Raw genomic sequence first — 27931 nt, 5'->3', positions numbered from 1 at the left:
TGTGAGTGAGAGGTGCTTCAGAGCGCGCAGCACTCAGCACTTCTCCCTGAGTGCACATTCTTGGCATTATCAAGTGCTTGTCAAATTGTGAATGAGAGACTGATGAAGTGTGTACAGTCTGCGCAAATAAACAAAGCAGAGCTCAGCCTTTCAATAATTTTTTTTCAAATCATCATTAGAGTCGCATCATGCAGCCTTACAATGTATTCAAAATCTAAACATATAGCCCAACGTTTGTAGAACAACTAAAGTTACATTAATAACTCTAAATGAATCATATAGGAATACCCATTTCTTTGTTAACCACTCAACACAGAACAGCAGCATGTAATATAAAATAATGCCACGGAATTCCTAACCAAATCTTGTCTTTTGGTGGGTATTTTGTTGTATTACGCTAATTTGATGTGCACGGGGGTGGGTTTAATAGCAGCCACTTTAATCTGTCCCCTGGGCTTCCACTGCCAGGGAAAATAGAGAAATAATGAATTCTATGTTGAATGGCCAGGGGCACGACTGCCTACCTGTCTGTAGACTGCCTACCTGTCTGTAGACTGCCTACCTGTCTGTAGACTGCCTACTGGAGCGGATTCCAGCCTCGCTGTATAGGTAAGCATCTTCTCTGTGTGTTTGTGTGTGTGTCGGCTGCATTCAAGCCTGGGATCACAGTCAAGCTGCTGCTAAATTAGATTTCAATCAAATCAAATCAAGCTTTATTTGTCACATGCGCCAAATACAACAAGTGTAGACCTTACCGTGAAATGTGTACTTACAAGCCCTTAACCAACAGTGCAGTTCAAGAAAGAGTTAATAAAATATTTACCAAATAAACTAAAGTAAAAATAATAAAAAGTAACTCAATAAAATAACAATAACGAGGCTATATACAGGGGGTACCAGTACCCGAGTCAATGTGTGGGGGTACAGGTTAGTCAAGATAATTTGTACATGTAGGTAGGGGTGAAGTGACTATGCATAGATAATAAACAGCGTAGCAGCAGTGTACAAAACAAATGGAGGGGGGGTGGTGTCAATGTAAATAGTGGCCATTTCATTAATTGTTCAGCAGTCTTATGGCTTGGGGGTAGAAGCTGTTAAGAAGCCTTTTGGTCCTGGACTTGGCGCTCCGGTACCGCTTGCCGTGCGGTAGTAGAGAAAACAGTCTATGACTTTGGTGACTGGGGTTTTTGACAATTTTTTTGGGCCTTCCTCTGACACCGCCTAGTATATAGGTCCTGGATAGCAGGAAGCTTGTCTGCAGTGATGTACTGGGCCGTACCCACTACCCTGTAGCGCCTTATGGTCAGATGCCAAGCAGTTGCCATAACAGGCGGTGATGCAACCAGTCAGGATGCTCTCGATGGTGCAGCTGTAGAACTTTTTAAGGATCTGGGGACATATGCCAAATCTTTTCTGTCTCCTGAGGGGGAAAAGGTGTTGTCGTGCCCTCTTCACGACTGTCTTGGTGTGTTTGGATTTTGATTTGGGCAAGGGGATGACTCAAGTGTACTAAAATAACATTGTTTAATAAATTATGAATGTTAGGTATTTGTCTGGACATGAGAGAAATAGATATGATAGATACATTTATGGATGTTTTACTCATTTGGTATTGAAATCATATATGGATACCAATTGCACTTTGTATCCAAGTGACTTTCCAGTATTTTCCATCCCTATAATGTGTATCATCAGATGTATCTGTTACTGATGAGGCATAAGTATCTCAATAGACTTGAGCCATCTGACACATCTTCCGTTACGTCTGAGCGAGTGTTTGGAGTGGACCGCCCTGATTGTCTCCCAGTAACAGCTCTGATAACTGTCAGGGCAATGGACGAACACACAGTCCCCTATCTCTTAGATCCTGGCTGTACGGCCTCCATTACTTTCATTTCCTCATCAGCGGAGGGGAGTGGTCTGTCTGTCTATCTGTCTGTCTGGGATGGATGTTTAGCTGGTTCAGGTGAATAGCAAGGTTACCAAATGTGCATCCCAAATGACACCCTATTCCCTATTTAGTGCACTACATAGGGAATAGGGTGCTGTTTGTGAACCAGACCAAGGCTACCAAGCCAGGAGCTATGCCGACAGAGGAGGGGAGGGAAGGGGAAGGAGATATATGGCACTTTCCTGAATCATTCAGGAATATCCATCTCCGGTGAGCTACTGAGGGGAATCGGTGAGAGAGGGGAATCAGTGTGCGTTGGTGGTTTTCTGTAAGGTTACACCCACATACAGAGAATGAGGGAAGGGCAGAAGGGACAGAATCTTTGCTGGTTTGAATGACAAAAAGGGTTGTGATGTGTTTCCATGGGAACATTGTGAATTACCATTAACTCTTTCTATGCTTCTGCTTTTCCTTGTGGGCTGGCACGTGGGTCTCTGTATGTGTGCAGGTGAATCCCAGGGGACATGTGGGGACCCAGGCACCCCGTCGCAGGGCAGCAGGGAGGAGAGTAACTTCAGGATCCGCAGTAAAGTCCAGTTCAGATGCTCTGAGGGTTATGAGCTGATTGGCTCTGCTGAGAGGATGTGCTTTCCTAACGGCACCTGGTCTGGAACACAGCCCTTCTGCAAACGTGAGACCACACGTATACACACACACACACACACACACACACACACACACACACACACACACACACACACACACACACACACACACACACACACACACACACACTTCTCATTCTCCCAACAAATATGGTCCTCTGAGTCCAACAATCGCCTATTTCCAGCCAGCGTATCTCAACGACACATGCTTTATCAGTCACCACCGCTGAGGGATTTGAACATCCCTTTGTTACCCCCCCCAAATAGCTAGCAATACATAGCCTGCTCTCACTACAGGGGCCACTATAGCTAGTGATACATAGCCTGCTCTCACTACAGGGGCCCCTATAGCTAGCGATACATAGCCTGCTCTCGCTACAGGGGCCCCTATAAGCTAGCGATACACAGCCTGCTCTCGCTGCAGGGGCCCCTATAGCTAGCAATACATAGCCTGCTCTCTCTGCAGGGGCCCCTATAGCTAGCAATACATAGCCTGTTCTCACTGCAGGGGCCCCTATAGCTAGCAATACATAGCCTGCTCTCACTGCAGGGGCCCCTACAGCTAGCAATGCATAGCCTGTGTCAGTCAGGCACCCAGACACAACCCCCAGGTGTCAGTCAGTCAGGCACCTAGACACAACCCCCAGGTGTCTCCTTTGAACCACCCTTTTCATCTCATCTCAAACGAGACAGGATAGCATGACTGTCGTCTCCAAATGCCGGCTTTGTGTTCTCCATGTTCCCTCTGAGCCACTGCAGCTCTCTAGTTAAATAGATTTACAGATTGTTAACTTCTCAGCCCCTGAGGTGGTTGCCAGGCAGCTTCTCCACAAGGCTGACAGGGTACCTCTCTCTCTCCATCACGCTGTCTCTCTCTCAGTCCATTCTCAATCTCGCTTTCTCTTTCTCCCTATCCAGTACTAGAGGCGTTACTACAGACCCGGGTTCACTCCCGGGCTGTTCCACAACCGGCCGTGGCCGGGAGTCCCATAGGACGGCGCACAATTGTTCCAGCGTTGTCCGGGTTAGAGGAGGGTTTGGCTGGGGGACGGGGGGTTTACTTGGCTCATCGTGCTCTAGCGATCCTTGTGGTGGGGGCAGGGTGCCTGCAGACTGACCCCGGGTCGCCAGTTGAACAGTGTTTCCTCCAACACATTGGTGCAGCTGCCTTCCGGGTAAAGCTGGCGGGTGTTAAAGAGGGCTTTTAGGCGGGTCATGCATGACTCCACCTTCGCCTCTCCCGAGCCCGTTGGGGAGTTGCAGCGATGAGACAAAGGGGGTTAAATACAAAAAAATTATAAGAAATCCATCTGTTATACCTGAGCCTGTTGTTTCTCTCTGTAAAATGTTGACATTTTACAGTTCTCAGCCCAACCCACCCTCACATAGAACAAGGTCTCCTAGAGATGAATGTACTTTGGGCAAAAAGTGCAAATCAATCCCAGAACAACAGCAAAGGACTTTGTGAAAAAATGCCGGCGGAAGAAATGGCAGCAGTTTTACGGGCGCCCAACCAATTGTGATATTATGTGGGGTTTTTTGCGTTATTTGTAACTTATTTTGAACATAATGTTTCTGCAACCGTATCTTACAGCAAAAAAGAGCTTCTGGATATCAGGACAGCGATCCCTCACCTCGGATTAGACAAAGATTTTTTCAACAACAAGCAAGACTCGCATGATATTCTCCAAACACCCGGCAGGGCCGACATCCCAGTTATTCGCAAGAGGAAGCGACGCAGGTACAGAGGACGAAGAGCCGGATGCCTCGTCAGGACCAGCAGAAGGCGAGTAGGAAAGCTGCCGTGACGTCAATGTTACTCGCCAACATGCAATCATTGGACAATAAATTAGATGAGGTACGATCACGAATATCCTACCAACGGGACACCAAAAACTGTAATATCCTATGTTTCAAGGAATCGTGGCTGAATGACGACATGGATATTCAACGAGCGGGATATACGCTGCACCGGCAGGATAGAACAGCACACTCCGGTAAGACGAGGGGGGGGGGGGGGGGGGGCGGTCTGTGCATATTTGTAAACAACAGCTGGTGCATGAAATCTAAGGAAGTCTCTAGATTTTGCTCGCCTGAAGTAGAGTATATTGTGAAAAATTGCAGGCCACACTACTTGCCTAGAGAGTTTTCAGCTACACTTTTTGTAAATGTTTATTTACCACCACAAACAGATGCTGGCACTAAGACCACACTCAGTCTGCTGTATAAGGAAATAAGCAAACAGGAAACCACTCACCCAGAGGTGGCGCTCCTAGTGGCCGGAGACTTTAATGCAGGGAAACTTAAATCAGTTCTACCAAATCTCTATCAACATGTTAAATGTGCAACCAGAGGGAAAAGAATTCTAGATCACCAGTACTCCACACACAGGGATGCGTACAAAGCTCTCCCTCGCCCTCCATTTGGTAAATCAGACCGCAACTCGATCCTCCTGATTCCTGCTTACAAGCAAAAATTAAAGCAGGAAGCACCAGTGACTCGGTCTATAAAAAAAGTGGTCAGATGAAGCAGATGCTAAACTACTGGACTGTTTTGCTATCACAGACTGGAACATGTTCCGGGATTCTTCCGATGACATTGAGGAATACACCACATCAGTCACTGGCTTTATCAATAAGTGCATCGAGGATGTCGTCCACACAGTGACTGTACGTACATACCCCAACCAGAAGCCATGGATTACAGGCAACATTCGCACTGAGCTAAAGGGTAGAGCTGCCGCTTTCAAGGTGCAGGACTCTAACCCGGAAGCTTACAAGAAATCCCGCTATGCCCTGCGACGAACCATCAAACAGGCAAAGCGTCACTGGAGCAAAGCTGCCTGACATCCAGGACCTCTACACCAGGCGGTGTCAGAGGAAGGCCCAAAAAATTGTCAAAGACCCCAACCACCCCAGTCATAGACTGTTCTCTCTACTACCGCATGGCAAGCGGTACCGGAGTGCCAAGTCTAGGACAAAAAGGCTTCTCAACAGTTTTTACCCCCAAGCCATAAGACTTCTGAACAGGTAACCAAATGGTTACCCGGACTATTTGCATTGTGTGCCCCTCCCCAACCCCTCTTTTACGCTGCTGCTACTCTCTGTTTATCATATATGCATAGTCACTTTAACCATACCTACATGTACATACTACCTCAATAAGCCTGACTAACCGGTGTCTGTATATAGCCTTGCTACTGTTATTTTCAAATGTCTTTTTACTGTTGTTTTATTTCTTTACTTACCTACACACACACACATACCTTTTTTTTCGCACTATTGGTTAGAGCCTGTAAGTAAGCATTTCACTGTAAGTATTCGGCGCACGTGACAAATAAACGTTGATTTGATTTGAAGATGCTGGAGGGAACAGGTACAAAAGTATCTATATCCACAGTAAAACGAGACCTATATCGACATAACCTGAAAGGCCGCTCAGCAAGGAAGAAGCCACTGCTCCAAAACTGCCATAAAAAAACTGACTATGGTTTGCAACTGCACATGGGGACAAAGATCAAACTTTTTGAAGAAATGTCCTATGGTCTGATGAAACAAAAATAGAACTGTTTGGCCATAATGACCATCGTTATGTTTGGAGGAAAAAGGGGGAGGCTTGCAAGCCGCAGAACACCATCCCAACCATGAAGCACGGGAGTGGCAGCATCATATTTGGGGGTGCTTTGCTGCAGGAGGGACTGGTGCACTTCACAAAATAGATGGCATCATGAGGCAGGAAAATTATGTGGATATATTGAAGCAACATCTCAAGACATCAGTCAGGAAGTTAAATCTTGGTCGCAAATGGGTCTTCCAAATGGACAATGACCCCAAGCATTCTTCCAAAGTTGTGGCAAAATGGCTTAAGGACAACAAAGTCAAGGTATTGGAGTGGCCATCACAAAGCCCTGACCTCAATCCCATAGAACATTTGTGGGCAGACCTGAAAAAGTGTGTGCGAGCAAGGAGGCCTACAAACCTGACTCAGTTACACCAGCTCTGTCAGGAGGAATGGGCCAAAATTCACCCATTTTTATTGTGGAAGGCTACCCAAAACGTTTGACCCAAGTTAAACAATTTAAAGGCAACGCTACCAAATACTAATTGAGTGCATGTAAACTTCTGACCCACTGGGAATGTGATGAAAGAAGTAAAAGCTGAAATAAATCATTCTCTCTACTATTATTCTGACATTTCACATTCTTAAAATAAAGTGGTGATCCTAACTGACCTAAGACAGGGAATTTTTACTAAGATTAAATGTCAGGAATTGTGAGAAACTGAGTTTAAATGTATTTGGCTGAGGTGTATGTAAACTTCCGACTTCAACTGTAAGTCATAATTTATTAAACAATGTTATTCTAGTACACTTGAGTCATCCCCTTCCCCAAAACTAAATCCAAACACACCAAGTGTGAGTGCCCCCCCCCTCCTTTTGCCCTCAGAACAGCCTCAGTTCGTCGTGGGCACTGACTCTACAAAGTGTCAAAAGCGTTCCACAGGGATGCTGGCCCATGTTGACTCCAATGGTTCCCACAGTTGTTTCAAGTTGGCTGGATGTCCTTTGGGTGGTGGACCATTCTTGATACACACGGGAAACTGTTGAGCGTGAAAACCCCAGCAGCCTAACACCTACTACTGTATCCATACCCCGTTCAAAGGCACTTCAAAATGTTGTCTGGTCCATTCACCCTCTGAATGGCACACATACACAATCCATGTCCCAATTGTCTCAAAGCTTAAAAATCCAACTTTAGCCTGTCTCCTCCCTTTCATCTACACTGATTGAACAAGTGACATCGAAAAGGGATCATAGCTTTCACCTAGTCAGTCTGTGTCATGGAAAGTGTTCTTAATGTTTTGTATACTCGGTGTACTAGTATATGATGAAACAACTTCACAAGTATTTTTGAATTATCACATAAAACCAATCATTCAATCAAACTCTATCTGCCCCTTCTCTTTCTCTCCAGCGGTGCAGTGTGGGAACCCGGGGACCCCCAGTAACGGCCGTGTGTCCCGGCTGGACGGCACAACCTACTCCCACTCCGTCACCTACTCCTGTATGGATGGCTACCTGCTGACCGGCTCCACCACACGTCAGTGTCTGGCCAATGCCACCTGGTCTGGCACTGCCCCCAACTGCACCAGTAAGTCTTCATAAACCAACCTCACTGCCCTGAACTGCACCAGTAAGTCTTCATAAACCAACCTCACTGCCCTGAACTGCACCAGTAAGTCTTCATAAACCAACCTCACTGCCCTGAACTGCAGCAGTAAGTCTTCATAAACCAACCTCACTGCCCTGAACTGCAGCAATAAGTCTTCATAAACCAACCTCACTGCCCTGAACTGCAGCAGTAAGTCTTCATAAACCAACCTCACTGCCGTGAACTGCAGCAGTAAGTCTCCATAAACCAACCTCACTGCCCTGAACTGCAGCAGTAAGTCTCCATAAACCAACCTCACTGCCCTGAACTGCACCAGTAAGTCTTCATAAACCAACCTCACTGCCCTGAACTGCAGCAGTAAGTCTTCATAAACCAACCTCGCTGCCCTGAACTGCAGCAGTAAGTCTCCATAAACCAACCTCACTGCCCTGAACTGCAGCAGTAAGTCTTCATAAACCAACCTCACTGCCGTGAACTGCAGCAGTAAGTGAGATCAGAGCCCGCATTCATAAAGCGTCTCAGAGTAGGATCAGACCCCCCCCCCCCACCTCCCCGTCTATCTAATCTTATTCATTATGATCTGAAAGGCAAAAAGGATCCTAGATCAGAACATTTATAAATTAGTGCCCTGGACTTACCCTTTGTGCTTATGAACAGGGACGTTTGAAAAATTCCTACTGATAACACCATAATGTTTTTTTTTACGATGTATTTCGATTGTGATCTTTGGTTTTCGTATATGGGACCTATTGATATGTGATACAGAGTCATAGATGGGGGGATTGGTTCTATCAGTGGGCTGAGGCTGAAGACAGTCTGCGTCCCAAATGGTACCCTATTCCCTATATAGTACACTACTTTTGACCACAGCCCTATGGGTCCTTGTCAAAAGTAGTGTACTATAAAGGGAATAGGGGGGCCATTTGGAACTATTCCAGAATCTTAATCTCGCATCCTGTTGTCATGACATTTCAAGACGTTGCTCCTCTCATGTTAAGAAGGGTGGGTTGTTTATGACTGGAATTCTCCAGGCAGTGTAAGAGAAGGATCGAAGAGGAGACACTCTTTAAGGTAGCCTTCAGGTTAAAGATTGAGACAGCGAGAGAAGGGGTCTCACGCACACATACAGACGCACACACACACACAGTGACTGGTGGGTTGAGACAGAGAAGAGAGGTCAGAAGAGCCCTGTGTCCCTGCTCCAGCAAGATAAGAAAATCAATCCCTCTGTGCCTCTCTGTTACCTTGTACATATTACCATACCCTCCAAAGCTCTTCCCTCTTCTTCAGCTCCTTCTCAGTTGAGTAGACAACGCCAGGGAGTCAATCTGATTTAAATCTAGGCCCAGGGGCGAGATAGAGGGGGAGAGAGACCGAGAGACCGAAAGGGAGAGTGAGGGAGAGAGGCTAGCACGTAACGTTCTGAGAAGCATATGTTTCTTAGAGCTTGGTGAGAGTGTGGTTGTCCTAAGGTTATTTTGCATACAACTTTCTGGGAATGGTGCAGGATAGTTGCTTGGCTTTGGAACATTCTCAGCATATTTAAGGAACTTGACAACAAAAAAATGTTTTATTGGTATTTCATTTCAGAATGTTTCCTTAAAGTTGAAACATGGTTACATTTCAATTTTGGTAATGTTCTAGGAATGTTCTCGAATTGGTTTGACATTAGGAATGTTCTCATGTAGTTCAGAGAACATTAAGAAACAACGTTCTTCTGTTGGAATTTCATTACTTCAGCTTAACATTTCCTACAGGTTTCCTCATGGTTCTAAAGTCATATTTTCAAATTGTTCCAAGAACATAAAAAAAACTTTCCATAAAAACCACAAGAAAATGTTAGAAACATTCAGAGAACGTTCTAAGAATGTTGTTTAAAAACATATATATTCCATTCTCAGCAACAGCAAAACTCTATCTTCTATCTTGTTAAGTGTGTTCAGGTGTGTTGGCCAAGTCCACTAATTGGCCACACCTGATCTTAATGAGTGCTTGTTTCCTTTGAAAAGGGGGTCTGTTTGAATAGACTAACATGTAAAAACATGGCCTGCTAGCTCCATCCTGGTGGCACAGAGGACTAATTCCATGGATAGAGAACAGATTATAGGTTTGAATCTTCAAGGAATTTATTTAAAGCCTCAAAATAACCTATAATTTCCCTTCTCAGAGTGTTCAATGAAATAGAGTAAAACGTTCTCAGAACCTCCCTGCAACCTAAAAATAAATGTTCCCAGAACAGTGAAAATTTTCACTTCTCTGCACAGAATGTTTAAAAAACCGTCAGTTTTACCCGTCAGGAAATGTATGACTTCGTTCCCACAAACAATGTCAAACTAAAAAAATACGTTCCCACAACTTCCAAGGAACCAAATGTGCTAGCTGGGAGAGAAAGAGAGAGAGACAGAGAGACCACTTCAGGTAGATAATTCCTCTCTCTCACCTGGTGTTTCAGATTCCGTTCATTCAGGAATGGACTACCAGATCTATAAACTACTTCCTGCCTGTTTCCATATCACCCCTAGACAGAAGTTATAGACCACACTCGTTCCTCCAGGCTCGGTTCATTGCCTTTGATCGTATGCCTCTTAGTGCCCATATATGCTTAAACAGGCAGAATGCTTTGCCTACAGCGTTTCAAAGAGACCTTTGGTTTGTCCCCCAAAATGGCACCCTGTTACCTATATAGTCTCAGGGCTCTGATCTAACGTAGAGCACCTTTTTAGGGAATAAGGTGGAATTTGGGACACATCCCTTGCCTGTGGCATCAAATCAAATTTGTCACATGCTCCAAATACAACAGCTGTAGACCTTACAGTGAAATGCTTACTTACACAGCCCTTAACCAACAATGCAGTTTTAAGAAAAATACCAACAAAAAAATAAAGAAATAAACAAAAAGTAACGTGTCAAAGTAGTACTGATTGATAAGTCTTTACATGTGTTTTATTGAGCAGGCTGAGAAGGGCAATGCAATGTTTTCTATCCAGTGGTGGAGTCACATTAGCATTTTGGTCGAGACATTTTCCACACCACCTAGATGTTTACGAGCTTAACGCTCTGATGATTGATTCCCAAAGCTTCATTCTCAGGTTTTTTTTTATTTTTAGCAAAATACACTAAATGTATGGAAAACTGTAATTCCGGAATTGATAAGGGCACCACATAAATCAATGGGGGGGTGATGTCACGGCTGTCATAGGAAGAAGAGGACCAAAGTGCAGGGTGTGTGTAGTTCCACATTTTATTTATACTGTGAAACTATGCAATACATAAATACACTGAATGAAAAAACAACAAACCGTGACACAGAGATGACCACATACACAATTAAAAATGAATCACCCACAAAACCCAGGTGAAAAAAACCCTACTTAAGTATGATCTCCAATTAGAGACAACGAGGACCAGCTGCCTCTAATTGGAGATCATTTAAAAAAAAAAACAACATAGAAATACAAAACTAGAACCTAACCATAGAAATAGAAAACATAAAGAGAGAAAAACCCTGCCACGCCCTGACCTACTCTACCATAGAAAATAACATCTTTCTATGGTCAGGACGTGACAGGTGAACTTTTTTCTGAAATTAAAAAGAGTCACGGTGATTACTGATCACAGAACTACTGATGTGTTTCTGTTACCTTGTCATCTGAATTCCCAGGTAGACCGTAAACACTCTACTTCCTGCTCTCTGTTTTCCATCCCGTCCTCCACAAAACAGAAGCGAGTTATAGTCGTAAGAGATTGACAGAATTGATTATGGAAGTTAAACCCAGGAGACCCTCGTATGAGAACACAGCTCACAGCTATTGATTTTCCCAGTGATAGTGAAATCTATCATTTTGAATAAAAGAGGCGAGGGGGTATCTCATCAGTGGAGATATCTCTGTTGCTGGCTGCATAAATTGGTCATTTCAGATGATTTGTGGATTAGGTTTCCCACCGATTGTTGTCACAGCCCCAGTTACATCTTACGCCGGACCCACAATGGGGCCTAAATTGCACTTCGACCGCCGTCATAGATATCTGCATCTGTCACACAAGAGCCAGAAAGCCAACTAAGTGTCCAGACTGGGGATGTCTTCTTTGTTATGTATGTATTTGTTTGCTGTAACAGAGTACACTGTGTCACTGAGTCACTCTTTTGTCCCCTTCCTTCCTACCTTCCTTTGTTCGTTCCTTCCTTCCCGCCTTCCTTCCTTCCTTCCTTCTTTCCTCTCTTTCTTCCTTCCTCCCTGCCCCCCCTCTCCCTCCCTCCCTCCTTCCTTCTTTCTGTCTAATCACAGTGATCAACTGTGGCGACCCTGGGGTTCCAGCCAATGGGATGAGGTATGGAGAGGACTTTGCTATTGGTCAGAACATCACATTCCTGTGTGCGCCGGGATACAGCATGGAGGCCGACAGCTCGGCCGTACGCACCTGCACCTCCAACGGCACCTGGAGTGGTATCATGGCATCCTGCCAAGGTAAGACCTAGCAACACATGTGTAGCATAATGTACTTCATTACCCACAATGCTCTGTGGAACATATCTAATAACATTTTGGCATCATAGCATCTTTCAAAGGTAGGGCCCAGCAACACTTTGTTTGGTTGGTTTGTTCCCCTGACTACTTCAATTTGAGTGTTTGAATATGTGTATCTACACTTTAGAATAGATTTCAATGAGCCAAGTCTTAGGGACTAACTAATCAATGTTCCCATTGTCTAAAACAGAGATGTCTTGGCTTGGGTTCCCTATGGCATCACCACCAGTTTCACTACAGATTGTTATAGCTTATTCACAGTAACACTGCACACCTCCTGCTTTCTACACTGTTGCCCTTAGCAACGGTAGCCCATATATCATTGTGTCCTGTTAGCTGCCACAGTGAGAAAAGGGTTTAAATAAAGCATATCAGTTTTCTTTTGTTTGTTATTGTAGGCCCAACATCCTGTCTAGTAGTTGTTATTGCTGACACTATATGGCCAGGCAGAAAAGGTTTCTCTTCATAACAGACTTTCTCAACATGCATACAATTCAGCTTTTTACCACAATCTTGGACCAGCTATAATCAACACATATCTTCATCCGTTTGTACAGGTGATAGTTCCATTTCTTGGCTGTGTGAAAGTGTGTTGTTATGCATACAAATGTAACAGCTGCAGAGTGATATCTCATTGTTATGATGCACAGTTAGATCTGTGAATGTGGATGTTGACGTGTGGAATGGAAAGTAGCCTAATGGAGGTGGATGGGTGAAAGTCTAACATTGCCATTTAACACAACGTTGCGTGTGTGCGTGCGTGCGTGCGTACACTCGTATTGTATACTGTATGTGAGAACGCCTGTGAAATGGAGGATCCGTCACAGCAGCTGTAGAACTTCTCCACTGTTGTGTCACTGGAGTTGTGAAACTACTCTGCATAAACCTATTATTCATTAGCTTAGTACAAGCCAAGCTGGTCCACTCTCAACGGAGGGGCTACCAAGCGTGTCCAATACTAATTCAGAATATTAATACAACATTTGGGAATTTATTACACGTTTATTGCTTTTATTACTGTGACACAGAGATGGCAATAAGAGTAGCTAATCATCAGAAAGCTCCATTGAGCTGGACTAATGTGTTTTTGTTTTTATAGTCAGCTGATTCATTTAATCACTACCCTCCAAATCAAAGGGTTCTGGTCAAATGGAATGGACTAATAATATATAGTATAAGGAATAGGCCTAGTATCCATAGTGCTGTTACTGACCAAACCAACCCCATCTTTTGGAAAGTCTATCCACAGTGCTATAACGGTTATTCAGTGAGATGACTGTATCCATGGTGATAGACTTTCCAATATAGTGCACTATTTTACTGTAATTTGGTGAGAATATTGTGTTTATTGTATAGTATGCTGGAAATTCTGTTTCTGCCCAAACCAACCCTCACAGAACAGTCTTCTAGAAAGCCCTATCTGCTGTTACAGTAATTTGCTGAAAGGAGTGTATCCGCCATGCAATTTTTTGGAAAGCCTACGATATCTGCTATTACTTGCTGTAGTTCAGTGAGAGGAGGAGTGTGTCCACATTGTAGTTGGCAGAACTCCTTGTGAAAAACAAACACGGAAGAGAAAGGGAGACTCACTCTACAGAGTGCAACATGAGTCATCCAGCCTAGCCCTCTCTCCTACTCAAGTGTGGCATAGGCTGTGGCGCACCACAACTCCCAGGCAGCGCTCAGACAAACAAACTGTCCCTTTCTCTCTGCCGTATTGCACTATATAGGGAATAGGGTGCAATTTGGGACTCAGTTATTTTTTATTTAACCTTTATTTAATTAGGCAAGTCAGTTAAGAACAAATTCTTATTTACAATGCCGGCCTAGGAACTACCTTGTTCAGGGGCAGAACAACAGATTTTTACCTTGTCAGCTCAGGGATTCGGTTTCGGTTACTGGCCCAACGCTCTAACCACTAGGCTACCCACCATCCCAGGTAGCCTAGTGACACCCAGAGGCTAGTGCTCGGAGAGAAAACCATTAGCTCGGTTTCAGTTAGACAGCTGGTAGTAATGTCCACTAAGGGTGGCAAAGCCACAATTATTCCTTCGGCTTCATTTCCTAAGATTATGAAAATATGTTGTTTTAGTTGTTAGCCTTTTCCCTGTGGCCTTTTCCCAAAGGTTTCTTGTGTATTCACTGTTTGCCTTTATGCCATGAATGGAATCATAAAGTATAAATCGTGCCTAATTGATTCAGGATAACTCTACACTGATAACGAGAGTTAAGTAAAGTATGATTCGGGCCTAATTGATTCATGATATCGTTACAGGGATAATGAGGGTTAAGTAAAGTGTGATTCATGTCTAATTGATTCATGATATCCATACAGGGATAATGAGGGTTAAGTAAAGTATGATTCGTGCCTAATTGATTCATGATATCCCTACAGGGATAATGAGGGTTAAGTAAAGTGTGATTCATGCCTAATTGATTCATGATATCCCTACAGGGATAATGAGGGTTAAGTAAGTGAGTAATTCAGCATTGATTAAAGTATTATTTCCCCTCAGAGTAAACGTCCTCCCTCCCTCCCTCCCCTCTCTATCGCTCTCTCTCTCTCTCCTCTCTCTACCTCTCTCTCTTGCTTCTCCTTTCTCTCCTCCTCCTCTCTCTCTCTCTCCCTCCCCTCTCTCTCTTCCTCCCTCCTCTCTCCTCCCCCGCTCTCCTTCTCTCTCCCTATTCTCTCTCCTCTCTCCCTCTCCCCTCTCTCCTCCTCTTTCTCCCTGTCCTCTCTCCCACTTCACCCACCCTCTTTCTCACCCCTCTCTCCGCTCTTCTCCCCCCTCACCCCCTTCCCCTCTCCACCCATAGCGGTGACCTGCGCAGCACCCTCTGCCATCTCCAACGGAGTCCTGGAGGGTACAGACTTTGAGTGGGGCACCAGCGTGAGCTACAGTTGCTCCCCAGGGTATGAGCTGTCATTCCCTGCCATTCTCACCTGCGTGGGGAACGGCACCTGGAACGGAATGGTGCCTCAGTGCCTACGTGAGTAACATCTCTCCTCTCCACTCGTGTTATTTTGTTATCTTGCTCTCTCTCTCTTTCTCTCTCTCTCTTTCTCTCTCTCTCTCTTTCTCTCTCTCTCTTTCTCTCTCTCTCTCTTTCTCTCTCTCTCTTTCTCTCTCTCTCTCTTTCTCTCTCGCTCTCTCACTCGATCTCTCGCTCCCTCTTTTCCACTCTCTTGCACATCGATGCAGCTTCACTCTCTCTGCAGTAGAACTAACACATCGATGCAGCTTCACTCTCTCTGCAGTAGAACTAACACATCGATGCAGCTTCACTCTCTCTGCAGTAGAACTAACACATCGATGCAGCTTCACTCTCTGCAGTAGAACTAACACATCGATGCAGCTTCACTCTCTCTGCAGTAGAACTAACACATCGATGCAGCTTCACTCTCTGCAGTAGAACTAACACATCGATGTACCTTCACTCTCTCTGCAGTAGAACTAACACATCGATGCAGCTTCACTCTCTCTGCAGTAGAACTAACACATCGATGCAGCTTCACTCTCTGCAGTAGAACTAATACATCGATGTACCTTCACTCTCTCTGCAGTAGAACTAACACATCGATGCAGCTTCACTCTCTCTGCAGTAGAACTAACACATCGATGTACCTTCACTCTCTGCAGTAGAACTAACACATCGATGCAACTTCACTCTCTCTGCAGTAGAACTAACACATCGATGCAACTTCACTCTCTCTGCAGTAGAACTAACACATCGATGTACCTTCACTTTCTCTGCAGTAGAACTAACACATCAATGTACCTTCACTCTCTGCAGTAGAACTAACACATCGATGCAGCTTCACTCTCTCTGCAGTAGAACTAATACATCGATGCAGCTTCACTCTCTCTGCAGTAGAACTAACACATCGATGCAGCTTCACTCTCTCTGCAGTAGAACTAACACATTTTGTTGTGTTCTTGTTTCCTTGTTTCAGTTTGATGTCCACTCAGTAAGATGTCCACTCTACAGTTCTATGACTATAGTCAGTTACAGAGATTAATCTTTTAGTTTTTCTAAACCAATTTCCTAATCTTTATTAGAAACAACAGGTTAATATCAGGGTAACGACAGGAAAATAACAGGAAATGACAGGGAAATAACACGGTAACGACAGGGAAATAATACGTTAACGACAGGGAAATAACGGGGTAACGGCAGGGAAATAACTGGGTAACGACAGGGAAATAATGGGGTAACGACAGGGAAATAATGGGGTAACGACAGGGAAATAACTGGGTAACGACAGGGAAATAACGGGGTAACGACAGGGAAATAACTGGGTAACGACAGGGAAATAATGGGGTAACGACAGGGAAATAATGGGGTAACGACAGGGAAATAACTGGGTAACGACAGGGAAATAATGGGGTAACGGCAGGGAAATAACTGGGTAACGACAGGGAAATAATGGGGTAACGACAGGGAAATAACTGGGTAACGACAGGGAAATAACGGGGTAACGACAGGGAAATAACGGGGTAACGGCAGGGAAATAACTGGGTAACGACAGGGAAATAACAGGAAATGACAGGGAAATAACGGGGTAACGACAGGGAAATAACGGGGTAACGGCAGGGAAATAACTGGGTAACGACAGGGAAATAACGGGGTAACGACAGGGAAATAACGGGGTAACGGCAGGGAAATAACTGGGTAACGACAGGGAAATAACGGGGTAACGACAGGGAAATAACTGGGTAACGACAGGGAAATAACGGAGTAACGACAGGGAAATAACGGAGTAACTGCAGGGAAATAACTGGGTAACGGCAGGGAAATAACTGGGTAACGACAGGGAAATAACTGGGTAACGACAGGGAAATAACTGGGTAATGACAGGGAAATAACTGGGTAACGGCAGGGAAATAACTGGGTAACGACAGGGAAATAACGGGGTGACGACAGGGAAATAACGGGGTGACGACAGGGAAATAACAGGAAATGACAGGGAACTAACAGGAAACGACAGGGAAATAACGGGGTAACGACAGGGAAATAACTGGGTAACGACAGGGAAATAACATTGTAATGACAGGTAAATAATATGGTAACGACAGGGAAATAACAGGGTTACTACAGGGAAATAACAGAAAAAGAACAGGGAAATAACAGAAAAAGAACAAGGAAATAACATGGTAACGACAGGGAAAGAACAGGGTAACAATAGGGAAAGAACAGGGTAACAATAGGGAAAGTACAGGGTAACAATAGGGAAAGTACAGGGTAACAATAGGGAAAGTACAGGGTAACAATAGGGAAAGTACAGGGTAACAATAGGGAAATAACAGGGTAACAATAGGGAAATAACACAGTAACTACATGGCAACAACGCCATAATAACCCTTTTTATAGTTAGTATGTAGCTGCTAAATAAAGATTTAAAGTGTGCCAAAAGGATATACAGTGTGAAAAATGTTCCTGGTTATATTGAAACAATTATTAAGAACTTAAGAACTATAAATAATAGAGGATAACAAGCATAAGTTATGTAGTAAGTATTCAAGGTCCTTTTCACCTCTTCTCATTAGCACCATTTACAATGTACTTGAGAAACTACATAGGGCAACCACAATACTTCACTTTTGGGTCTTTTGCTCGTAGTTCATAGTTATCCAGTCCTTAAAGGTGTTGTGCAAACAGGTACATGTACCATGTTGTTATTGACGATACATAAGTAATTATGTTTGTCACCGCTACTACTATCATAGTTTTACTGTGCCTATGGTGTTTCAACACTGTATTCTAAAGCAAACTCTGTTCCCCTGTTATCATGTTCACAAATGGTACTTTCTCTTTAGTTCTAGTGGTGCTTGGGCCCGCATTTACCCTTGTTAATGGGGACCGCGCCCTCATTGGCCCGAGAGACGCACAGCGATGACAGGTGGCCACTCAGGGACAGGTGTAAACATCACCTGACCACGGTGCTCACCTCTGCACCTGCCATCGTCGTCCGGGAAACCAAACAGAAACACTCCTGTCTCTCTCACACTCTCCTTCAAATTCTTAGAATGTGATACTAGCAAGACTAGAATATATACATATTTTTTTGCGCTAAATACACTTTAAGAGACCTGGCCTTAACGTGTAGGGGATAGTAAATCCCTTACTACATCCTACTGTGCCCCCTGCTAGAGCTGTGTGACCTAGAACAGGCCGGGGCAACAGTCACCAGGCAAAAGTTTCCTGGAATAGTGGTTAGGCAACTTCACAATGCTCTGTGACACGTTTCGTTCCCAAGAGAGGAGATGAGTAGCCATGTTAATGGATAGATTTATCTCGTTTTAAGTTGATACCCTCCTCATCCATTATAATGTACTAGTTATAGATGATGTAGTTTTTAATAAAAACATACATGCACCCTGCAGACCTTAGATACAGCATGTGTGTGTTGTTTTGGGGTGTCTTGTATCTGACAATGGGAGCTACGGTTTCTGTTTAATAAACAGTCTTTCTAAGAAAGTACATTCTATATCAGTATAGACATTGCTACTGAGAACAGGTGAAAAGGGCCTTGACTACTTTCTACATAACTTATTATCCTCTATTATACATCGTTTTTAAAGATGGAGTTCGCAGTAGGGGAAAATAGTGCCACTGTCCGCTCTAAAGCCGTTGTTTTTGTTTTGTTGACGAAGCAGAGGAGCGTCGTGCAACGGGGTAAACAGTTTTGCACTACTTCTTTGTTATTGCAAATGGACATGACAGTTTCACCATTAAGGATTCTAGCTATAAGTAATATATAATTGTTTCTACATAACAACCAAGACAATTCATCACACTTTATATAGTTATTTAGCAGCTAGGTACTATTACTGCGATGTTACTGTGTTATTTCCCTAATTCTTATTATTTCCCTGTCGTTACCGTGTTACTTCCCTGTCGTTACCGTGTTACTTCCCTGTCGTTACCGTGTTACTTCCCTGTCGTTACCGTGTTACTTCCCTGTCGTTACCGTGTTACTTCCCTGTCGTTACCGTGTTACTTCCCTGTCGTTACCGTGTTACTTCCCTGTCGTTACCGTGTTACTTCCCTGTCGTTACCGTGTTACTTCCCTGTCGTTACCGTGTTACTTCCCTGTCGTTACCGTGTTACTTCCCTGTCGTTACCGTGTTACTTCCCTGTCGTTACCTGGTTACTTCCCTGTCGTTACCGTGTTACTTCCCTGTCGTTACCGTGTTACTTCCCTGTCGTTACCGTGTTACTTCCCTGTCATTACCTGGTTACTTCCCTGTCGTTACCTGGTTACTTCCCTGTCGTTACCGTGTTACTTCCCTGTCGTTACCGTGTTACTTCCCTGTCGTTACCGTGTTACTTCCCTGTCGTTACCTGGTTACTTCCCTGTCGTTACCGTGTTACTTCCCTGTCGTTACCGTGTTACTTCCCTGTCGTTACCGTGTTACTTCCCTGTCGTTACCGTGTTACTTCCCTGTCGTTACCGTGTTACTTCCCTGTCGTTACCGTGTTACTTCCCTGTCATTACCTGGTTACTTCCCTGTCGTTACCTGGTTACTTCCCTGTCATTACCTGGTTACTTCCCTGTCGTTACCTGGTTACTTCCCTGTCGTTACCTGGTTACTTCCCTGTCGTTACCTGGTTACTTCCCTGTCGTTACCTGGTTACTTCCCTGTCGTTACCGTGTTACTTCCCTGTCGTTACCGTGTTACTTCCCTGTCGTTACCGTGTTACTTCCCTGTCGTTACCGTGTTACTTCCCTGTCGTTACCGTGTTACTTCCCTGTCGTTACCGTGTTACTTCCCTGTCGTTACCTGGTTACTTCCCTGTCGTTACCTGGTTACTTCCCTGTCGTTACCTGGTTACTTCCCTGTCGTTACCGTGTTACTTCCCTGTCGTTACCGTGTTACTTCCCTGTCGTTACCGTGTTACTTCCCTGTCGTTACCGTGTTACTTCCCTGTCGTTACCTGGTTACTTCCCTGTCGTTACCGTGTTACTTCCCTGTCGTTACCTGGTTACTTCCCTGTCGTTACCGTGTTACTTCCCTGTCGTTACCGTGTTACTTCCCTGTCGTTACCGTGTTACTTCCCTGTCGTTACCGTCTTACTTCCCTATAGTTTCCTGTTATTTCCCAGTCGTTTTCTGTTATTTCCCAGTCGTTTTCTGTTATTTCCCTTTCGTTACTGTGATATTTCCTGGTTGTTACTGTGTTATTTCCCTGTCATTTCCTGTTATATCAGCACTGCACACTAAAGTGCCTCTTGGTCTTTTCTTTTTTTCATTTTTTTTCATGCAGGTGATCTTGGGTATCTGACACTGTAGTGAAACAAATGGCTGCAGAATTAATGCTACACTGTCATCTTGCTCGCCTCTGTAAAGGAACAAACCAAGGTTATTTTTGTCATTGGTTGATTGACTGACAGCTGAGTTAGAGGAGGAAGCGCCCATTCATAAGGTCCTTGGTCTGGTCCGACGATCTTCCACCCGTTTTAGGGACATCAGTCAAACTCAATCATTTCGGCAATAACTTTCGGCATCACTTTAATTTGACCCAAAACGAGGGCGGAACAAGGGGGAACTCGATGTACTGCAGATTAGATAGTAAATTGAATTGAAAAGACTAGCAGATGCCTCCCGTTAAAGGGCAGGTAATGGGAGGTGGGAGGTGAGAGGCTTACACCATGATGAGCAGCTGTGCCCAATGATAGACAGGCACCAAAAAAGTGTGACCAAGTCTCTCTCTCTCTCTCACACACACACACACACACACAGCAATCACCCTCATACACAAACCAAAACTGTCCAAACACACACAGATCTGAAGGGAACTCGTCTCCAAAGTTACAATGTCAATACGTGTTGCAGGCTGGGTTCACAAACGCAACCGGTTTGTGAAAGCCTTGTTTTTAAAAGGTTCAGAGTTTTGCTGAGACAAGGCTTCAGTCCCGTTATTAGTCATTATAAATAATAGTGTAATTAAGTGTGTTTTTCTCTCCACCATCTGTCACGACTCAGATAACCTTAGAAGGCCTATCTGAACATCAGAGGATCCGGCCATCTATCTTACAACTATTGAGGATTCTCTCTCTAGCGAGCCAGGGAATCATAATAACTCAGACTTATTAAGAAGGCCTATTTGAATATCAGAGGACCCAACCATCAATTCTACACCTAGAGAATTGTCTCTATACAGAAAGAGACCCAGGGAATCATAATTCACCCACCCGACTCAGTGTTTAGTTTTCCTACTTGTCACTTAGCCGTACCCTGTCTGTCCAGCTCCGTATGACAGAGAGAGTGAGTGAAGGACAGAGGGGGTAATCTGCGCATAATTATTGAGTTCTTAACTGCCTGCCCCAGTGGGTCATCAAGGCAGAGCTTCAAACGTGATCGGGTGGAAGGGTGGAGGGGGTGAAGGGGAGGAGGTGGAGGGGGTTGAAGGGGAGGTGGAGGGGGTTGAAGGGGAGGTGGAGGGGGTGAAGGGGAGGAGGTGGAGGGGGTGAAGGGGAGGAGGTGGAGGGGGTGAAGGGGAGGTGGAGGGGGTGAAGGGGAGGAGGTGGAGGGGGGTGAAGGGGAGGAGGAGATGGAGGGGAGGAGGAGATGGAGGGGTGAAGGGGAGGAGGAGAAGGGGAGGAGGAGGGGTGAAGGGGAGGTGGAGGGGGTGAAGGGGAGGAGGAGATGGAGGAGTGAAGGGGAGGAGGAGAAGGGGAGGATGAGGGGTGAAGGGGAGGAGAAGGTGGAGGGGGTGAAGGGGAGGTGGAGGTGGAGGGGGTGAAGGGAAGAGCAGGTTAAAAGGTCCACAAGGTACAGTAGTTCTAAATCCTCACCCTTCAGAACACGGAAGCGTGTACAGCAGCAGCAGAGGCTACAGAAACTTTGGCTCCAATGGGAATGAACTAAAGATTGGTTGCCTGTGACTTTGTAATCTTGCAGGCAGCACACTTTTTTTTGTTCTTCTTCTTCTTATCTTCTTCTCTCTCTCTCTACGTCTCTGTTCTCTGCTCTCTCTGCTCTCTCAACCCCTCACTCTGTTCTCTACTCGCTCTTCCTCTCTTTTTTATATCTTGACAGCGTATCTATTATTCATCAAGAAAAAGTTAAGTTTGTAGTCCTCCTAGTTCCCAGACAGTAAGAGAGGGAGTCTTGTTTGGCACATTTATAATGTATCGGCGGAGTGTGAAGGCCACATCTATTATTGATTCTTCCTGGACAGACCAAGTGTTTGCTGGACAGCCACTGATGGTCAGTGCTCAATGACCGCTTTGAGCCCTTTGAGGGACGATGTCATTCATGTTAGTCTGGTCTGTAAGGCTCCGTCTTCTCCTCCACTGGTGCCTGCCAGGATCACAGATACAACAAGATACTGTGTCAGAAATTCAATCTAACCCTCATTGGGGTAAAAAAGGGCTAATATTGCTCTTGTGTATTTCTGGAATGTTCATTTCGATCTGTAAGGATCACAGAGAGATACTGTGGCAGGAGGAGTTCAATGACATTGATCCTGTGTGTTTCTTGTTGTGGTTGTTTCTGATTTGATCTGGTCAGATTTCTCACTCTCTTCAATAAAAACCGCACTGGGGGGAAAACACAGTAACATTGTTCCTGTGTGGGTTTTTTTAATGCTCATTTTGATCTGCTCATCTTGCTCTGCTGTTGTTGTAGCCAAGTTCTGTGGGGACCCTGGTGTGCCTGCCTATGGCTCCAGAGAGGGCCTCAGCTTCATCTATCAGTCAGAGGTGTCGTTCAGCTGTAGCGCCCCCTATATCCCGGTGGGCTCCACTACACGCTTGTGCCAGGCCGATGGCTCCTGGAGCGGATTCCAGCCTCGCTGTATAGGTAAGCATCTACTGTCTCTCTCTGTGTGTGTGTGTGTGTGTGTGTGTGTGTGTGTGTGTGTGTGTGTGTGTGTGTGTGTGTGTGTGTGTGTGTGTGTGTGTGTGTGTGTGCATGCCTGTGTGCCTGTGCTTCTCTTTATTCCTGGGGAGTTCATCTCTAACATCTTTCCAGCGTTATTTGCCTTAAAGCACAGCTTGTAGTATTTAATAACGTCAAACAACAATGTCCTCCCTCTGACACACAGGCTATACCCAGGCCACCCTACTTATACCAAGGATGTGTCTCAAATGGAACTTCCTTTTCCCTATATAGTGCACTACTTTTGACCAGAGCCCTATGGGCCCAGATCAAACATAGTGCACTATATGGGTGCCATTTGATACACAGCACAAACCTCAACACATCTCTTATTGATGAGATCATTCCAGAAAAGGCAGGGTCATTCCTTTTAAAGGGAGAGCGCGTATCACAGGAGAAGAGCCCAGATATGAAATGGCTGTAGGGGGATTCAGTTCCATCAGGGGAACACGTTAGTGACATTCCCCTGGCCCTAGCCTTCAGAGCTGGCTGGTATCATTGTCTAGCTAGACAGAAGTTTCTATTTTCAGTGCTGTAACGTAGGACATTCTTTTCATGAGGGTAAGGAATTTGGGAAACGTACCAAAAATAGGACACAACAAACTAAAACTTGTTTGCCTTGTTTTTAACTTTGCTAGATGGACATGTCAACTCAATATAGTTGTTTTAACTACCTGGTAAGAGTGCTTTGGTGTTTTTTATATCCTACAAGTTTAGCCTCCAATTCCTTTGTTAAAGCTACAAGCCTGGGAAAACCGAAGAGCACCTTATCATATCAACTGTCATTACTATCCCAGAGCATATAGGTTCTATACTGTTATTACTGTCTCAGAGCATATAGATTCTATACTGTTATTACTATCCCAGAGCATATAGGTTCTATACTGTTATTACTGTCCCAGAGTATATAGGTTCTATACTGTTATTACTGTCCCAGAGCATATAGATTCTATACTGTTATTACTATCCCAGAGCATATAGATTCTATACTGTTATTACTGTCCCAGAGCATATAGATTCTATACTGTTATTACTGTCCCAGAGCATATAGATTCTATACTGTTATTACTATCCCAGAGCATATAGATTCTATACTGTTATTACTGTCCCAGAGCATATAGATTCTATACTGTTATTACTGTCCCAGAGCATATAGATTCTATACTGTTATTACTATCCCAGAGCATATAGGTTCTATACTGTTATTACTATCCCAGAGCATATAGGTTCTATACTGTTATTACTGTCCCAGAGCATATAGATTCTATACTGTTATTACTGTCCCAGAGCATATAGGTTCTATACTGTTATTACTATCCCAGAGCATATAGATTCTATACTGTTATTACTGTCCTAGAGCATATAGATTCTATACTGTTATTACTGTCCCAGAGCATATAGGTTCTATACTGTTATTACTATCCCAGAGCATATAGATTCTATACTGTTATTACTGTCCCAGAGCATATAGGTTCTATACTGTCATTACTGTCCCAGAGCATATAGGTTCTATACTGTTATTACTATCCCAGAGCATATAGATTCTATACTGTTATTACTGTCCCAGACCATATAGGTTCTATACTGTTATTACTATCCCAGAGCATATAGATTCTATACTGTTATTACTGTCCCAGAGCATATAGGTTCTATACTGTTATTACTGTCCCAGAGCATATAGATTCTATACTGTTATTACTGTCCCAGAGCATATAGGTTCTATACTGTTATTACTATCCCAGAGCATATAGATTCTATACTGTTATTACTATCCCAGAGCATATAGGTTATATACTGTTATTACTATCCCAGAGCATATAGGTTCTATACTGTTATTACTATCCCAGAGCATATAGATTCTATACTGTTATTACTGTCCCAGAGCATATAGGTTCTATACTGTTATTACTGTCCCAGAGCATATAGGTTCTATACTGTTATTACTATCCCAGAGCATATAGATTCTATACTGTTATTACTATCCCAGAGCATATAGATTCTATACTGTTATTACTGTCCCAGAGCATATAGGTTCAATACTGTTATTACTGTCCCAGAGCATATAGATTCTATACTGTTATTACTATCCCAGAGCATATAGATTCTATACTGTTTTTACTGTCCCAGAGCATATAGATTCTATACTGTTATTACTGTCCCAGAGCATATAGATTCTATACTGTTATTACTATCCCAGAGCATATAGGTTCTATACTGTTATTACTGTCCCAGAGCATATAGATTCTATACTGTTATTACTATCCCAGAGCATATAGATTCTATACTGTTATTACTATCCCAGAGCATATAGATTCTATACTGTTATTACTATCCCAGAGCATATAGATTCTATACTGTTATTACTATCCCAGAGCATATAGATTCTATACTGTTATTACTATCCCAGAGCATATAGATTCTATACTGTTATTACTATCCCAGAGCATATAGGTTCTATACTTCTGCTTTCACCTTAATTAGTGCTCATTGTCTGGTCTGGAAAACCAGGGCTATACTGTACATGAGTCTGTCTTCCTGAAGAGTCTGGGAGTGCGTCCCAAACGGAACCCTATTCTGTATGGGCCCTGGTCAAAAGTAGTGCACTACTTTTGGCCAAAATCTATCCAGGTGAGATGAGCTCTTTTTTTGTATGGAGGTCTATGAGAGTGTTGAATTATGTGAGATTTATTTGATCTAATTGAAGTTATGCTGTTATAAATGTAGTGATACGTGGATGCATTCCGGCAAGTTTGAAAAACGTCTTAGTTGTGTCTGTTGTTCACCCGTGTATCTGCCCTCTCATTGGCTAGAATAGTCCCACCTGATCTCGCCTGTCTTCAATCATGTATTTCCATTGTTAGAGCAGCCACTCAGCTATCTTGTCAGGTTAATAGATAATCTTTGACTATATAGAGAATAGGGTGCCATTAATATAATAGATCATCTTTGACTATAGAGAGAATAGGGTGCCATTTGTGACAGAACCTGGCAGTACAATAGCTGGTTAAATAATTCAACACCTAATGCAGAGAAATAACCAGTAGGTGTTTGAACATCTACTAACGCAGAGAAATAACCTGTAGGGGTTTGAATATCTCCTAACGCAGAGAAATAACCTGTAGGGGTTTGAACATCTACTAACGCAGAGAAATAACCTTCTCAAAATATCTCAGCTCCCTTAATAGGGAGAAAGGCAGCAGCATCCGTGTGATGACTCAGAGAGTTGTGGTGGGTATTGATCCACAGGCCTTTTTAAAGAACCAACCACACAATCTGGATAGATTTAGGGCCAGTTTCCCAGACACTTTTTTAGTCTAAGGCTAAATATGTAGGCTTAGGTTCAATTGAAATTGTCCAATGGAATTTGTACCAAATGGCCGCTTATTCTTTATATACACTGAGTGTACAAAACACTAAGAACACCTGCTCTTTCCATGACATAGACTGACCAGGTGAATCCAGGTGAAAGCTATGATCCCTTATTGATGTCACTTGTTAAATTGACTTCAATCAGTGTAGATGGAAAGGAGGAGACAGGTTGAGGAAGGATTTTTAAGCCTTGAGACAATTGAGACATGGATTGTGTATGTGTGCCATTCAGAGGGTGAATAAGAAAGTCAAAAGATTTAAATGCCTTTGAACGGGGTATGGCAGTAGGTGCCAGGCACACTGTTTGTGTCAAGAACTGCAATGATGCTGGGTTTTTCATGCTCAACAGTTTCCCATGTGTATCAAGAATGGTCCACCACCCAAAGGACATCCAGCCAACTTGACACAACTGTGGGAAGCATTGGAGTCTATGGAATGCTTTAGACACCTTGTAGAGTCCATTCCCTGACGAATTGAGGCTGTTCTGAGGGCAAAAGGGGGGGGGGGGGGGTGCAACTCAATATTAGGAAGGGGTTCTTACTGCTTTGTACACTCAGTGTAGTACATTTCATTTGACTAGAGCTCTATGGACCTTGGTCAAAAATAGTGCACCATATAAGGAATAGGGTGCCATTTGGGACTCTGACGTAATCTGTGTCTGGAAAACCGGCCCCTAGGCTTCATAGTCACACATATACATACTGTATGTGTTTAATACCCTCCCTTTCCTGTCATCCAAACCTTACCTGCTGTCTACATATCTGTAAATATATATCTATTGTCTGTCAGCCTCCTGAATACTGACCTTATCTGGTTAAGCTCCAGGTCCCTGAAGGAGACATTCAACAGAACTCCTCACATCAATATGACTAAACGGTCTTAATTTCACTAATTGAATATTCAAGTCATTGGCACACTTGTCACTGGATTATTAGACCATTAGCAACAAGTCAATTGTTATCTATTTAAATACAATGGATAGTTTCATTAAAATGATAAAATTACATATTGGTTTCCTTTCCCTGTAAGCAGTCTATGGACAAGGTATGACAGAAATCCATGCTTTGGTTTAGTTTCCGTGCACTGTTTCCATACACTAACATTTCAGCCTTTGTGGCACAAATGGAAATGTGCCAGAGAAACTAAACCAAGTCATGGATTGCTGTCATACCTTGTCCATAGACTGCTTACAGGGTATGTCATTTTGTAATTTGTAAACTACAGTGCCTTCAGAAACTAATCATACCCCTTGACTTATTCCACATTTTGTTGTGTTGCAGCCTGAATTCAAAATGGATGAAATATTTTTTTCTCACCCATCTACACACAATACTCCATAGTGACAAACTGAAAACATGTGTCACGTCCTGACCAGCAGATGGAGCTAGTGTTTTAGTTTTGGGGTCAGGACGTGGCAGGTTT

At 43.8% G+C, this 27931-nt stretch overlaps 1 protein-coding gene across 1 annotated transcript in view; it reads left to right on the top strand.

Annotated features, from left to right (window-relative positions):
- Window positions 1-27931, top strand: part of LOC115174068 (CUB and sushi domain-containing protein 3) — a gene marked incomplete in the record, with an annotated part of 716433 nt that overhangs the window by 647698 nt on the left and 40804 nt on the right. The window contains 5 exon segments of the mRNA XM_029732731.1: window positions 2400-2582; window positions 7529-7705; window positions 12013-12192; window positions 15070-15243; window positions 22889-23062. Of these exon segments, the coding sequence (XP_029588591.1) occupies window positions 2400-2582; window positions 7529-7705; window positions 12013-12192; window positions 15070-15243; window positions 22889-23062 (888 nt within the window).

The sequence above is a fragment of the Salmo trutta genome, chromosome 34 (genome assembly GCF_901001165.1).
Source record: "Salmo trutta chromosome 34, fSalTru1.1, whole genome shotgun sequence".
NCBI classification, from domain to species: Eukaryota; Metazoa; Chordata; class Actinopteri; order Salmoniformes; family Salmonidae; genus Salmo; species Salmo trutta.
Note: the sequence above shows the minus strand (reverse complement) of the source record. Positions and strands in the feature narration are given on the sequence as shown.